Consider the following 16,555-nt stretch of genomic DNA (forward strand, 5'->3'; position numbering starts at 1 on the left):
CGTTGTACTCTATAATGGGTCTAATGAGTGATGAGTAGAGGGGAACAATGACCTCTTTTTTTCTGGATGAGAAACCTTTTTTGATGAGGTGTGCCACATAGAAGGATTTTCTGACCACTTTGGCAATGTGATTATCAAAGGACAGTCTACTGTCCACCTGTGTCCCAAGGTCTCTTATCCCACTTTCGGTGTTAAGTAGACTACCGCCTATGTGGTAGTTCATGGATACAGAATTTTTACCAAAGGGGATGACAATGCACTTTTTGGCATTGAGCTTGAGACCATGTCTTTGACACCAGGCATCTGTCTCAGTGAGGCCCTTTTGTAGGATGTCCACATCGTTAGGAGTTTCAATTATGGCTCCTAGTTTGCAGTCATCTGGGAATTAAGTTAGCCAGAGACCTTCTGTGTTAGCCTGTACTTCAGAGAAGTAGATACCAAACAGAAGAGGACCCAGGACTGAACCCTGTGGTACTCCACTTGTCACTGGTCTGAAGTCTGATTTGGAGTCTGCTACTTTCACAGTGTGGGTGCTTTCAGTAAGTCAGTTGGCAACCCATCTTGTGACATAGGGATTTATACCTAGTTTAGTGAGTTTATCTATAATTCCAGAGTGGGGGATGGTGTCGAACGCCTTGGCGAGATCTAGATAGGCTGTGCGAACCACCTTACCCTCATCCATGACTTTTCAGGTTTAGGAGACATGATTTGCCTTTTACAAACCCAAACTGTGTGGGGTCCAGGGTTTGGAGATCTCCAATGTCTTTGCTTATGAGTTCCATGATGATACGTTCCATGGCCTTGCAGACGAGGCTCATCAGGCTAATGGGGTGGTAGTTCCCGGGGTCTGTTGTGGCCCCCCCTTTGTGGAGTGGGATAACTGTTGTGGTGTGCCATTCAATGAGCACAAAGCCTGAGGTGAGGCTATGATTGAACATGGTGCTTAGGTGGGGTGCCAGTTCATTCTGTAGTTCATGTAGAAGGCAGCCTGGGATGTTGTCAGGTCCCATGGATGCTGTGTTCTTGGCTTTGGAGAGTGAAGTTTTTACCTGTGCAGTCGTGATTACAGGAACTTTGCATTCTTCCAGTATAAAGATGGGCCCTTTAGGGGGTGAGAGGGGGTAAAGTTACCACTGAACCTATCTGCCAGGATGTTGGCAATATCAGTTGGTTCTGTATATTTAGTGCCATTGTGCTGTAACTCAGAGCAGATCTGAGTGTTGCCATTGAGATTTTTAACATAGCTATAGACTGCTTTGTGGTTGTCTTTAGAATCAGTGGCAATTTTGTTTTCATAACTAGCTTTGGAGGATTTTATGAGGGATCTCAGCTTCTTACTGAGGCTGATCAAGGAGTTCCTCCAATCGTGGGATTTTGCTCTTTTTTGCAACAGTTTCTTTCTTCTGTTGTAGAGTTTGTTTATGGCAGACCACCACCAGATTGGCTTCCTTTTTTTTGGAGGATAGCATCTTGGTTCTGTTAGACGATCCATGCACTCGTGTAAGTGCTTATAAAGTGCATTTGTGTAGGATTCAGCAGTCGTACCTCTATTGTCCATCTGCATGGGTGTCATGAAGTTTGCCACTTCTGTCTTAAACGTGAAGTTGACTTTGGAGAAATTTTTTATGGTTGTTTTCCTAATGGGGGGTGGGAGTGGGATGTGGATGTCTAGGGTGATTAGCTTGTGGTCGGATCTGACCAACGAGGAGCTGACCTCTGGTGTGGAACACCGGTCACCCATGTTGGTGATGACCAGGTCTAGGATATTGCTGCCTCTGGTGGGGGTGTGGATAAGTTGATCCAAAGTGTTGGAATTGATGATTTCCAGAAAATGTTGAACAAAAGAGTTGGTACATGAGTAGTTTTCCCAGTTAATGGCAGGGTAGTTGAAATCACCCATTATTAGAGTGTTGGGTTGTACTTTAATATTTTCCAGTGTATCAAGAAAAGAGGAGTGGGAATCCTGGAGCATGGTGGGGGGTCTGTAGCAAGCTACAGTCTGGATTGCGGTTTTGCCCAGAGTTAGTTGAACTTGGATAATCTCGGATGCATTATGCTGAGCAACCAGCTTGGAGGTCTTGAAGAGTGTTAGTGAGGGGCTCTGCCTAATGTAGTTTGGAATTTTGTTCCAAAGCATGGGGAGTCTCTGTGATAGGAATCTATCCCTCCACACCTACAAATAAAAGACGTCATAATAAGGATAGGTGTATTTATTTTACCATACATGTCTTTCTATGATGAGATAATACAAGCAATGTTAAATATATAAACTGTATTAAAGTAGTTGTTTTTGAGAAATAAAGGGTAAGGTTGAGACGATTATATATAACCGTACGACTACCTGAACTTTGGAATAAACTTCTTTTCCATATTAGGTTATCCACAACTTTAGATACATTCAGACATAATCTTGATAGTCTGGTAGGGACTTGGCATATGATAAGAGAATCAGTGCTCCTAGGTGGTCCTTTGGCTTAGACAATGTAATTTAAACCAATGTTCATTCTAGCTAGGATTCTGTTGTGTCTTTAATGAAGTACTAGGAGACAGTAGGTTATCTTGGACCCAGTATTCAGATTTTGTCAATTAGGCTGTAATGTTGTGCTTTAAACAGACAATGCATGTTTTGTATTATTGTTTTTAATTGGTAATTATTTATTGCCTAAGGTGCTTTTTTTTTTTACTTCTTGTCTATTTTAGGACGAATCTGCCGAAAGAGATTATGGCCTTTCCTGATTATGCTTTCAAGTCTGACCTTCCCTCTTTTGTTGGCCATTCAGATGTTAAGGAATACCTCGAGAGTTACGCAGATCACTTTAAGATTAGAAAGCATATTCAGGTATTATGAAATTATTTAAAGAAATGATCTTCCTGAAAATCTTCCCTGCAGTGTAGACATATTTGGAGTTTGGTATTTGAGGTGGGAAATGTGATACTGAAAATGCCTTGTGCCGCTTTCAGTGCCACATAAAGGTGAGTGGTGCATGCAGCCTGTGTATGGATTGCGAGTTATAGCATCCCAGAACACTCTGTAGTTCTCTGTTTGCATAGTTAATGAAATGCTTAGAGATTAGATTAAAGAGGAGGTTTACTCAGTGAATTACAGTGTGGTGTGTTCCTAGTATATATAGGTTCATAGGTAGGTTCATAGGTAGGTACTAGGCTATCTGCCCCAGGGCATTTATAAGCCTAGCCAGAGTGTGTCGGCTTTCGCCTCCCCATTGATTAATTAACTGATCCTCTGTCAAGCAGAGGCAATAAAGTGATCCCAGGGGTGAATTTTTCTGTTACCCATCCACTCGTCAAGGTTTCTCTTGAAGAGTGTTAATGAGGGGCTCTGCCTATTGTAGTTTGGAATTTTGTTCCAAAGCAAGGGGAGTCTCTGTGATAGGAATCTATCCCTCCAGCATGTTCTATTTATTGTTGTGGCGAGGTTTAGCTCAGTAGAGCGTGTGGCTCGCAGTGATTTGGATTTCTTTAGGTGGAGCATGTCCATCAATTCTGAGTTGGACATGGCTTTGTAAGTCAGGCAGAGATTACCTCTGATTAAGCGATATGCCACTGAGTACAACTGGAGTTTTTTTTCTGTCGGGCTGCGTAGGACATATGCTTGAGGCCAGTAATCCTCTTGGTGAGGTACTTTTGTGGTCTCTCCAGCTGTTGGAAGTGTCTTGTGAGGTACATCCCAAATGGGGCATTGTACTCTATGATGGGTCTGATGAGTGACGAGTAGAGGGGCACTATAACCTCTTTATTTCTAGATGCGAACCCTTTAGTAATTAGATGGGCCGCATAGGAGGATTTCCTAACTACTTTGGCAATATGATTGTCAAAGGATAGATTACTATCTACCGGAGTCCCCAGATCTCTTATTACCTCTTTTGTATTAATGTGGTAATTCATGGGTGTTTTGTTTTTCCCAAACGGGATGACTATGCATTGTTTGGCATTTAGTTTGAGGCCATGACTTTGACACCAGGTGTCTTTCTGAGTAAGGCCCTTTTGGAGGATGTCAGTGTCAGCCGGAGAGTCAATTATGGCTCCCAGTTTGCAGTCATCGGCGAACTTGGTTAGCCACAGTCCTCCTGTGTTTGCCTGTACCTCTAAGAAGTATATGCCGAACAGTAGGGGTCTCAGGACCGAGCCTTGCTGGATATGTGACTGGGTGAATAAAACGTTCACATTACATGTTTTGGGAATGGGTTGATTTGCTTTATTTGGGTTATTTAGGCTTAACGGTGTTGTGCTGGAACAAATCTCATTGAGGGTGATCCGCACTTCTAAGATGTCTTCATTAACATAGTGGAGCTTCATGCTACCTCAAAATGCAGATGGTTGGTTCTGTAATTGTAGCATTTGCATCTGAAATTCAGCATATGTGCATTCAGAAGTGGCAGTTTGATGAAAAGAGTAAAGAATCCAAGGAAGTTCTGTGGAGAGAGAGACAGCACCTAGCTTGGGAGCCTGTCTTTATTAGACAGTTGACAGAGGATCAGTAAATTGTTTGGGGGAGCTTGTGAGCTTGTACTGTGTATCTTGATCTGTGGCAGCAGTTAGGGGTATAGTGTTCGATCATTAGAGTTTGAGGTGACTAGTTGTATTTTGGCATCATTACACATTGCCCATCTAAGAGCAAATGTTTGTTTGTGTGTGTGTAAAGCTACAAGATGGTCTGCTGCCAGGCAATGTGATGTTGAGGGCTTATTTGAGTTCCTGAACCTAGGGCCCTTACACATGTTTAACAGGTGAGTGGAGCTATGAACTCATCCTTTGCACTATGCAGCTGCACTTGGAGTAGGGAATATACATTAATGGTGCTGGGGCTTTGAGGCGTTCAAGTTTGTGCCTAAAACTCTAAAGTCTAGAAGGAAAATGCTTCATTTTCCCAGGAAGATGGGTGGAGTAAAAAATTATTTATTGCATTTTATGGACTATGTATTTCTATCTGGGCTATGACTCTGTCTTGATGGAGACCTGGAGAGTAAAGTTTCCAAATAGTATCACAGCAGAAAGTAAACACGAGATAAAATTGTTGCAGTGCAGTGCATACATATAGTAATAGAACCCAGGAGTTGATTCAGAGACTTTGTACTTTAATAGAAATTATTCAAGATGTGCAGAGCCATATATGCAGCAGTCGTGAAATAAAGCCAAAGTATTTGCTTATGGTACAGCTTATTTAGTGAACATATGTTGTAGAGGTGAGAAAGAAGAGTGTGGCACCTTAAGGGGCCCCATCAGTTAGAAAATGATTAATAGTAGGGATGTACTGCCAGTGGGTAAAGCATAAGAAATTCTACATATCTTTACCAGTGCAACATTCAATAACTTCTAGTTATTTCCTCAGCCTCAAAATGAAGACTAGGTGTAAGGTTACATACTAGTGTTGATTGGGGAGAGGAGTTTACATTCAAGCCAAAATATACTTTCAGGTAGAGGCTACTAGTACATGTCCACCTTGTGGAGATAAAGTGAGAAGCATCAGCAGGATGAAGTAGTGTTTGTGAGGCAAAGTAATAACTGCAGTGTACACTGTATCCCTTGAGCAACATAGTTTATGGCAACTTAAAGGAGATATAGCTCAGAAACATAGAGGTCTCTTGAGAAAGACTCATCCCACCAAGATGCCTGTAATGAATCTTAAATGTGTAGTGCTGAGCTGATGACCTAGCAGGTAATTTTGAAGGCTGAGCCATTGCAGAACACCGAGGACAGTAAAATACTTGTCTGTCTTACTCCATCATGGATTTGGGTAGCCTGTGATTTGCAAAGGACGACTACTTTTGTCACGGTCATATGTGAGAAGACTAGGTACAGAGCTGCAGAACAGTGGGATCTATGGCCATTGTGAACTTGACCACCTGATGTAGTGGGCTAGTGATTGTGAAGTCTTAACTTACTGTGTCAAACCTTGTCTCATCTTGAGGTGGAAGTATCTGACGTGACTGACATTCATGCTTTAATCTTTAAGGAATTTCAGACATTTCAAGAAATTACTACTTGTAGTCTGTCTGAGGAAGGTACAACATTGAGACTGTATATGTCAGCACTTCACTTTTAGCTGTGTTGCTTTAATCTTCTTCTTAGCCACATTCATGAAAAGGCTGTTGCTGTTGGCTGAGAGCTAAGAGTGCAGCTCTTTGGGGCCATGCTGAAACATACCCTCTTTTTCTTGTTACATCCAAGAGATTGGATAAAAGAGTGTGGTCTGTCTTTACACACAAAAGTTAATATCCCAAGAATAAGAGTGGTTTAGTACTGACCCTTGAAGAGCACCAGAGGTGGCATAAACAGTTTGCAGAAGAGTGCTGTGCCATTTGACTGTGTAAGTCATTATTAACAGAGCTGGTACAGCTAGCTTATAGCTTAGAAAAATATGTGATCAGGGTAGGTTGAGAAACAGTGTCTGCCATAAATGTGGAGAAGTCAGTTATTTATACACTGTATCATTTAAAACATTTTAGATGTTGCATTTAGCAGGAAACACAGTGCATTATCCACGGACTGAACAGCAAGATTTTTTTCTTTTACCAAAAGGACTTAAATGTTTAAAAATCAAGTACACAGGTTTAGTGCTTTCCTAATCTAGACATCATTGGAACCTGCAGTAGCTCATTCACCACTTTTCTTTTATCAGTTCAGTTTTATCAGTTCAGAATCACATGATCAAAAATGTAAAGGTACAGGTACAAAATGCAAAAACACTAAGAGCTTATACTTAAGGAGTGGCAGTTCACATACAGGTTCATATAAACCACTTTAAAAAAAGAACACTATTGGGGAAAAAACATGTTTCAGCTTACTAGCTCTAGTCTAATCTTAAGGGCACTTATGAGGAATAGACCAAAAATATGAGGCAAAACTCTAGACAGTTGAGAGCTATGTTGGTATGTATTGATAATTTTTTGTAGTACCAGACTGCCTGTAGATGTATTTGTTGGGCTGGTGTCCATCTTTTGACTCTGTGCAGAGGGGCCGCTAAGATTTGCTTTTGATGTGTTGTAACATGGGTGAACTACATTTTTGTGGGAGGGATTGGTTATTGTTTTTTCTGGACAGCATGACTCTATGGTGATTGCTTATTGTTGTATTTTGAAGAATAGACTATAAGAGAAAGTGTTATTATGGTCCAAATGCTCCTGTTACTAATAAAATAAATAATTGATCCAATAAAGAAGTACAGGAGCAAACCAAGGTTGGCAACAAAAATCAGCATAAATCCAACAGTTACTGAGGCTTATTCAAGCAGCAGAAATAAATGCTAGTTCAAACAATGACTAAATCCGTGCCAAAGACAAGTAAAATCCAAGCTGTTTTATTGGTAAGCGCTTTCACCCTGTAAGGGCTTTGTCAAACCATAAGAAACAAACACTGAATAAAATCAAGTCACATTTTATAAGGAAATAGGGCTGACATCACTTCCTATTCCTGATTGAAACTTTTCAGTATGCAAAAACAATACATATATATGTAAAAGATGAATATATATATATATATATATATATATATATATGTATATGTGTGTGTGTGTGTGTGTGTATATGTGTATATACAACACAGAGGAGGGAGGAACAGTTCCATGAGTTGGGGCAGGCAGAAAAGGAAAGCCTCAGGAGGAGAATTGACAGGACAAACACTGAAGAAGATGTGGGACAAAGTCCCGAGACATTAGTTTGGAATCTTTCAGACAGGGTGTTATCCGAGGACGAAATAGATTCTCAACAGGGGTCTATCTTTTATACCTTCAGTTAGGAGTCAAATCACAGACACTGTTGTGGATGTGAGGTTGCTTAGTCGGAATGTCCAGCTTAAACTGGACTGTGGTATTTCCTCTAAGGACACACTGCATAATAAGATTTTTAAAAAACCCAGTACTTGTGTACCAGTATTACATCTCCTACTAGATGCCTTTACGAAAATGGTAGAGGATGATTTACACACCCTAGATCAGAATAACAGGAAGAAGTAGTATGGGAATTTAACCCTCAGATTGAGAACAGTCTTGAATAATCTAAGGGATGATAAAAACTTATCAGACCAGCTGATAAAGGTGGACCCATAGTGGTATTTAATGATGTTGATTATTTACAAAAAATGACTCATGTTAAGTGATCGTGATTTTTATGAAATAATTAGTCTGAATGAAGTCTGGAGTAAGGTGCGTAACATATCATATATGTTGCATTTAGCAGGAAACACAGTGCATTATCCACGGACTGAACAGCAAGATTTTTTTCTTTTACCAAAAGGACTTAAATGTTTAAAAATCAAGTACAAGATTACTCAATGAGGTTATTGATGAAGACCTGTTTAATTCATCCAAGGCCTCCCCAAGGTACATAAAAATCCCCGAGACCCACCTATGAGACCAATAGTGGCAGGGAGAGGTTGGGCAACGGAGCCCTTATCCATTTACCTTGAGAAACATCTGAGACCCTTGGTGAATGAATCTACACATATTCTCAGAGACGCACAACATTTTTTACTGGACTTATACTCAAAGGATGTAGATAGATATGTATTATAAAATGGTTACCCTGGATGTACAGTCCCTTTTTACTATGATACCTAACTCTGAAGGTGTTGAGAGTGTTATGAGATGTTTACAGAGTTGCAAAGCTTACAGTCCAGCCATGAAGGATTTATTTGGTGCCTTGTTGGAAATTGTCCTGGAAAATAACATCTTTCTTTTTAATGAGGTAGCCTATATTCAGAAGGATGGCGTGGCTATGGGCACTTCATGTGCCAATAGCTACGCCAATGTTGTCTTGCTGGACTGGGAACGTAATAAGTTGTTTGTCCTAGATAGTTTCAAGAAACGTTTTCTATGCACATTTTTTTGTTTATCTTTTCCTCCTGTGGACTGGTACAGACAAAGCCCTTGATGACTTCCATAGAGAGATTAATAGTTTAACCATTTTTTTGAACTTTTCTATTGAGATTTCGATTAGTTGCATTACTGTTTTGAATGTTTTTGTTGACAGACTGCCAAATGGGATGCTCAATACTAGAGTCTTTAGAAAAACATGTTATAGGAACTCCGTTACATTGGGAAAGCATGCACCACAATTAAATTTATAAGAACTTGATAAGGGGACAGGCGATAAGAGCATCCAGGATGAATCCAAATTATGATAACTTCTTACAAGAGTTGTCAGACTTAAACAGGCTTCTACAAAGAGCATATAGGCCAGATGAGATCACCTCCCACTTTGAAGGTGTTTTGGAGCTGAGGAATGGTATTGCTAGACCATATTTCTCACAATCATATCCAGTTGAGAATGTCACTGATATATGTCCTGAAGTTAGGAATCCACCAGTCAGATTTTCTGTTGGTTATACGCAAGATATAAACAGTATAAGAGAGGTTTTGAACAAGAATTGGAATCTACTCTTAGTTGATTCACAACTCAGACATTGTTGGTGAGGAGCCTTATTTTAGACATAGGAACAAGTCTAACCTACATAGATTACTTTGTTACCTCTGCCTATCTGCACAGCCTAATGAGTGTTTGAAAAATATTGTGGGTACTGTTCTATGCAGTTGTTGTAATTTTTGCAAATTTGTAGATACCAGTTCCCAGTTCATTCACCCAGTTACTTCCTGTTGTTTCAGGTTTCAACTCCGTGCTAATTGCAATACATCACATGTCATTTTTTAGCTAAGTGCACTGCTTGTCAAGCATTCTACGTAGGCAAGACAGACAGACGCCTACGAGATAGACTAAAGGAGCACCTTTATCACATCTGCATACTGTCTCCATGCAGTGCACTTTCTAAACACATTATAGACAGTAACAAAACACATTCATTTGTATTCTTAGTTATACAGATCAATGAACCCAGTGTTCGGGGAGGGGATATATGCAATTACACTGAAACACTGGAATTAAAATGGATTATCAGACTAAGAGCAGACCGGAGGCCAGGTCTGAATGACAAAATTCTGTTGAAACCTGTTCTTAAGAATGGGAGACTCACTGTGAGATAAACATACATATTTTAGAATGTTAACAATTGTTTTATGTCAAAGGAAAAATTAACTTCAAAAAGATCAATACACGGCAGGTTCGGGTTAAGGCACTTTAATCTTGCAGCAAGGAGACAAAAACATTCTAATACAGAGTTTGTCTAACTAGAATCAGGAAGTACAGACATTTTTTATACATTTTCTAATAAGACATTGCCTACCAAGCTGACGTAGCAGATCACAAGTTTTAACATCATTACTTCATAGCAGCTGTTTGTTCATGTTTTTCTGCTTGCACTATCAATTTTGTGAGAAACTTCCTAAGAAAAACAACGTGGCCTTGACGACCACCGGTTAGATACAACTGTTCTCTATGCAATGTTACCATTCAAGGTACTATGGGTAATTTGAGCACAAAGCAAGTATAGATTGCAGTCCATTTCTTTAAACTGTCCTTTGTCTGTCTTTATCTCTTCCCTCTGCAGCTGTGCATGTTCTCATAACACGAACAGAGCTAATTGTTCAAAATCATAACATTATAGAAGATGGTATTGTTTCATTTATTACTTCCTGACCTAGCAGATAATCACCTGCTTCTCAAAAGGCATAAGCATGAATTTTGCTGTGCTAGCAAACACTAGGTCAGAGGGCATCTTGCAAGTTTCAGAAAGCGTACTGCAGTTTCAAAAACATCTTTTAGTCTCATATAAAACTAAGCTGTATATAAAATAGAATGAAAAACGTGTTAACTCTTTTAGCTTCTAATTAGCACTAAGCACACATATTAATACATATTTTTCTGACATTTCCCCCCTATTAATACTTTTTTATTCTATTTTCAAAAGCATAAACAGTTTGCTTCTTCTCCTAACCTCTTCCATTCAGGATTTGCAGTTAAGAGAGTCATTTAGTTTAGACTTATGAAAGCATTTCACTTTTCAACTATTCTTCAATTTCAGTACTTTGATACAAAGTCTCAGAAACTGACATGTCTTTAAAATCTTTGATTAATCTTTTCATGCAGGGAATACCACAACAAATGCATGCTCCTAATAGGAGTAACCCCACACAAATGGCAATGAGGATGTTCATTAGGATGGAACCCCACCCCCCAAACAAATTCTGGAAAAAGTCCGTCAGAGGGTTTGTGCCTGGTCTGGTCATGGTCGACACTTGCTGGATCACCTCAAGATGATCGTTTATCTCGTGTTGATTGTCTGGAATGTACGAACAGCATTCTTCTTTGATTAAAGTGCACGTACCACCCCTCGCCGCTAGGGTGAAGTCGAGAGCCATGCGGTTTTGTAGCACCACAGTTCTCATAGCATTTATTTCATCAGTCACTAATTCGAGAGCAGAAAAAGTTGCATTGCTCATAACTTCAAGAAGTTTGGACAGTTTTCTCAGCTCCCAAATCGATTTTACTGCGCCATATGTCGGGGCTATGCCAGCCCATGATATAATAGTGTCACTCAAGTCCATGTGTGTTAGTTTATCTTTGTTCTTTACGGAATTATGGTTTCTCCTTCCTGCTTCGATTCGTCCCACTGGATTCTCAAGTCTCTTGATTGGATTTCCAGGTTTACTGCTGACCTCTCTGACGTTTCGGATTTTCCCTCGAGGCAAAGCTGCAGTGTGTCGTATGGCCAGAACCAGGTAACCCAAAAAACAACTGCCAGACCAATTCTCAGGTAACCATTTGTATGCCTTTTTCCCACAAATAAAATAACAGTTCTCTACTTTAGTATTGATATAAGCTTGCCCTGCATGAAACATTTTCTTATCAATGATAGAAAGCTCCTTTAAAAGAACAGGATTATGTTGTACTTCACTAACAGTTTTATGCATTTTCTCAAACTATGCATCATAGTTTGTATCACAAATAGTTTCCGCCTTACTGGCCTTAATATAACATTTATAAGAAACAGTCACATTGCAATTGCTCCAACCCACCTGAATAGTGTCATTTTTATAAAAACATACAACTCCCTTTTGTGTAACAGGTAGGTGCAATGCTATTTTGTCTTGTGATTTTACAGGTGTAGTATCAAAGATCAAATTTTCCCAGGTCTCATTGACCCCTAGGGGGACAGCAGTCATTAATAATCCCCCGTATGCTGTTGGTATAGCTGTGCAAATCCAGCAGTTTGAAACATTAAAAATTTCAGTATACACATATTTAATTGCTTGGTAAGTGTTAAAGTTTGGATGCCAGTCTATGAGTAATGCATCACGTTTGTTCAATTCAACTCGTGTGGCTGAAAAAAGGAAAGGCCACAGCAAAAAGATCATTGTCACCAGTATAGCTAACAGGATAATCATGCAATTTTTCTGAGACTGTTCTGCATCCCTGTTTACTCTATACCTGGTCATTTTGTTCTTGTTGTGTAACAGTAACAAGGTTTTTGTCCAGTTCAAAGTTCTTGACCAATTTGCAGTGTGTTAAATGGATCCAGGACGCACGCTCAGCAATTTTGACTGCAGTGGGTGTTGTCAGCAAAACTTGAAATGGTCCTTCCCACTTCGGAGAGCTCCAATTCTTTTTCTTAATGACCTTCACCCAGATCCATTCGCCTGGTTGCATGCCTGGTCGCACTGCTGCTTCCGATGGTCTGGTCTGTTCTTTATCTGAAACAGAATTTAACTGTAGAAGTCTTTTGTTATTCAATAACCTCCTCATATACTCTGCAGGTGAACTGTCGGCCTCCTGATCTGCAGGCATGAGAAGTTTCCACTGAGGTACATAATATGCCCTCCCAAATAGCATTTCAAAAGGAGTTAACCCCTTTGCATTTGGAACAGTTCTCATACTCAACAGTTCCAGAGGTAAACAGTGCACCCAATTCTTTTGAGTCTCTGTTATTATTTTCCTAAGTTTACCCTTCAAAATCCCATTGTGCCTCTCTACTAGTCCTGCAGATTGTGGATGATATGCGCAATGGTTTTTTAAAGAAATTCCGTAAAATCGACTCAGCTGTTTTATAGTTTGATTTACAAAGTGTGTGCCATTGTCACTGTAGATCTTTTCCGGTATGCCAAATCTAGGAATAATTTCTTTGATAAGTATTTTCACAACAGTAGCTGTGTCTGGATTTTTGGTCTGAAAAGCTTCCACCCATTTGGAAAACATATCTATAATGACACGACAGTACTTCTTATTTTCGCATTTGTTCAATTCTATGAAGTCCATACAAATAGTATGGAACGGGTATGGTGGTGTAGGGAAACTCCCTTGCTTAGGCTTCAATGCCCCTTGTGCATGATGTTTATTACAAACATGACATGCCGCACAAAAATGTTTAGTGTAATTTGTAAATCCATACGTTGTAAATACTCGATTCACTAACTGTACCACCCCCCCTGTTGAGACATGGCACTGCCCATGGCTCAACAAAGCTGCATATCTAAACAAGTTAGACGGCAAAATTGGTTTTCCTTCCTTGGAGATGTACAGCCCCTTCTCAAGGATTGCTCCTCGTTTTACCCATTTCTGTTTCTCTACTTTCGTAGTGAGTGTCTGCATTGTTTTTAACATTTCTAAATCTAAAATCTCAGAAGGTTGTAATTCCTCACTCAAAAGAAATACTTCTGAAGCTGTAGCTGCCTGCTTTGCAACTGTCAGCTCTCGCATTACATTTTGAAATCCTATCCTGTTGTTTAGTATGAGCTACGCATTTGCAAATAGCTACTTTTCAAGGTAACTGAATAGATTCTAACAAATCTAAAATAAATTGCGCATGATTAATCGGTTTGCCAGTAGATGTTATCATTCCTCTATTCTTCCACTGTTGCGCAAAAACATGAACAGTAGAAAAAGCGTACTGGCTATCAGTAAAAATGTTTACACATTTACCCTTTGCTAAGGTGCATGCCCGTGTCAAGGCAATCAATTCTGCTGCTTGTGCAGATAAGTTGTGTGGTAAAGACTTTGCTTCTAAAATCTCAGTATCAGAAACTACTGCATACCCTACTAGATTCTGCCCTGTAGGACCCTTTCTGCATGAGCCGTCCATGTAGTATGTCACCTCGGCATCATCCAATGGAATATCCGTAAGATCTTTTCTAGGTAGTGTCTTTTACTCAATCTCCTGCAGGCAACAATGTGGTGTGCCATCCGCAGGGGTTGGGAGCAAGGTTGACGGATTCAAAGTTGTGCATAATTCGATTGTCATATGAGGTTGGCTCAACAGTATAGTCATACAAGAAAGATGACTAGCAGGAGAAAGATATGCTACTTTTTCTTGCAGTAAAATAATCGCGGCTGCATGAGGCACTCTCAATGTGAGAGGGTGGAACAACACTACTGAGGCCAAAGCCTGCACTGCCATTGCAGCTGCGACTACTGCTTGTACACAGTGGGGCAGAGATCGCGCCACTGGTTCTAGCTGTGATGAATAGTAAGCTATGGGGAGTTGCTTGTCCCCATGTTGCTGTGTCAATACTGATGTCATATAGCCTTGCTTACAATCTACAGTTTGGAAAAAACGTTTATGATAATTTGGTAATCCTAAAACTAATGAAGATGCTATCAATTGCTTCAGTTTGCAGAAAGCTGATTCTGCTTCTGGTGTCCATTGTAATAAATCTTGTGCTGCCATAGGTTTCTTGTATATCAAGTCAGTCAATGGAGCAGATTCCAAGGCATAGTTTGGAATCCAACTCCGACAAAAATTAGTCGAACACAAGAAGGACATCATTTCCTTCTTGGTAGTCAGTTTGGGTGCTTATAAGATTGCTATTTTTCTGTCTTCATCTAATATTCTGCCTTCTTTGGATATTACATATCCTAGGTATTTAACCTGCTTTTTCCAAAGTTGCAGTTTGTTTTTGTTTACTTTGTGTCCTTGAGTGGCTAAAAATTGTAGTAATGCTATGGTATCTTCTCTGCATTCTTGCTGGGTGGGTGCTGCCAGCAGAATGTCGTCTACATAAAGTAAAATTTGGCTGCCTTTCCGTGGGATAAATCCTGCCAAGTTACTTGCCATTTCCTGTGCGAATATTGTTCGGCTCTCACAATATCCCTTTGCTAGTCGCGTATATGTGTACCTTTTCCCCTAAAATGTAAATGCAAACCAATGTTGGCTGTCAGGGTGTATCGGTATTGAGAAAAACGCATTGCTAATATCTACCACAGAAAAATACTTCTGTTGAGGTTTTAAATCATTTAATAAGGTGTGTGGATCTGGCACCGTAGGTGCTCTGGGTATTACTGCATCATTTACAGCTTGCAAATCTTGGACCATACGCCATTCTCCATTTACTTTTCTAACAGGAAATAAGGGTGTATTACATGGTGAATTGGGAGATTCTACCAGTACTCCTTCCTTAAGTAAGGCTGCTATTATAGGTTTGATACCTACTTCTGCATCTTTTCTCAAGGGATACTGTCTTTTCTGTGGTCTAAATGCTGACTTTGGCGTGATTGTAACTGGTCCTGCTGTACGAATAAGTTATACATCTGATTTCCCTGTTGACCAGGCAGTTTCTGGTATGCTTCGTACGGCTTTCTCTTCCTCTTCTAGTAAGAGTGCTAATCAGCTGTCCTCGCTAGACTGCAGATGCACAGCTGGGTGTGCCTGTGTTATCCAATTAACTTCTGCTTTTGTACTCCCTGTTCGGATAGCTCTAGCTCTGTCTGTTTTTCCCACCTTGTGACTTTTTCCTCCTAAGTCTGCCCACTTTACATTCTTGTCCTTAGTTAAACTAACATATGGTAGTCGATTAGATTTATAAAGTGCAAAGAATTCCTGGGGCAATGAACAGCTAACTACACTGCTCCCCTCTGTGTCCCAGTAGAGATTACGTAACACTAATCTGTTTGCACGTTTTTTAAACAGTTCTTGCTCATATTCCCTATCAGGTCCTGGTGTGCTACAGTAATACAGAGTACAGTGCAACAAATGCTGTTTATCAGTGTCAAGGGAGGGGGACTTACTGATGGCTACGTTCATCAGTTCTTCGGTTACTGCCCCTGGACCAGTCGTAACCAAGTCCTGGCTGTACCAGTAAAATGTTTCACCCTCCGATCGCACTACAAAAGTATCCATTTGTCGCTGTGCTTCCATACCTTGCATAGTTGGAACTACTGCTATGCCAAAAGTCTTCATAAGGTCTCTGCCCAAAAGGTTTACTGGGCATTTTGCAGAAACAACAATTTTGCTTTTCTGGGTCATCCCTGAAACAGGGTCAGTTATTGCTATATTATGGGAGAGTGGCTCCCGATACAGCTACCCATTAGCTGCTTTTACTAATATATAGTCAAGTGATTCTGAATTTTCTGGTAGTTTGGAAGGATGTATCAGGGTCCGTGATGCCCCTGAGTCGCACACAAATTTTACTTCCCTCCCCTCTACCAGAAGCCTAACTTCCGGCTTCGTGTCTGCTAAGTAGAGTTCCAGGCTCAATAATGCTAAGTCCAAAATTTCATTTTCTTCACTGTCCGTGACTTCTTGCACATTCTCTATTTCTTCTATTACATCCTCTGTTCCCTCTATCACATTCACATTTGTCTTTTCTTGGTTATTTCTTTCTAGTGATTCCTGACTACCATATAGTCAGTCCTCACCCTCCTTACCTTCCATGGTT

General features: G+C 40.2%; 1 protein-coding gene across 1 annotated transcript in view; it reads left to right on the plus strand.

The window, feature by feature from the left end:
* LOC122806712 (flavin-containing monooxygenase FMO GS-OX-like 4) overlaps positions 1-16,555 on the plus strand; it is a 159,806-nt gene that overhangs the window by 69,769 nt on the left and 73,482 nt on the right. The window contains exon 2 of the mRNA XM_044077353.1: positions 2,701-2,839. Coding sequence (XP_043933288.1) covers positions 2,701-2,839 — 139 coding nt within the window. The remainder of the gene's footprint in view (positions 1-2,700; positions 2,840-16,555) is intronic.

Source organism: Protopterus annectens, chromosome 7.part0 (genome assembly GCF_019279795.1).
Source record: "Protopterus annectens isolate FY-2018-M chromosome 7.part0, PAN1.0, whole genome shotgun sequence".
NCBI classification, from domain to species: domain Eukaryota; kingdom Metazoa; phylum Chordata; order Ceratodontiformes; family Protopteridae; genus Protopterus; species Protopterus annectens.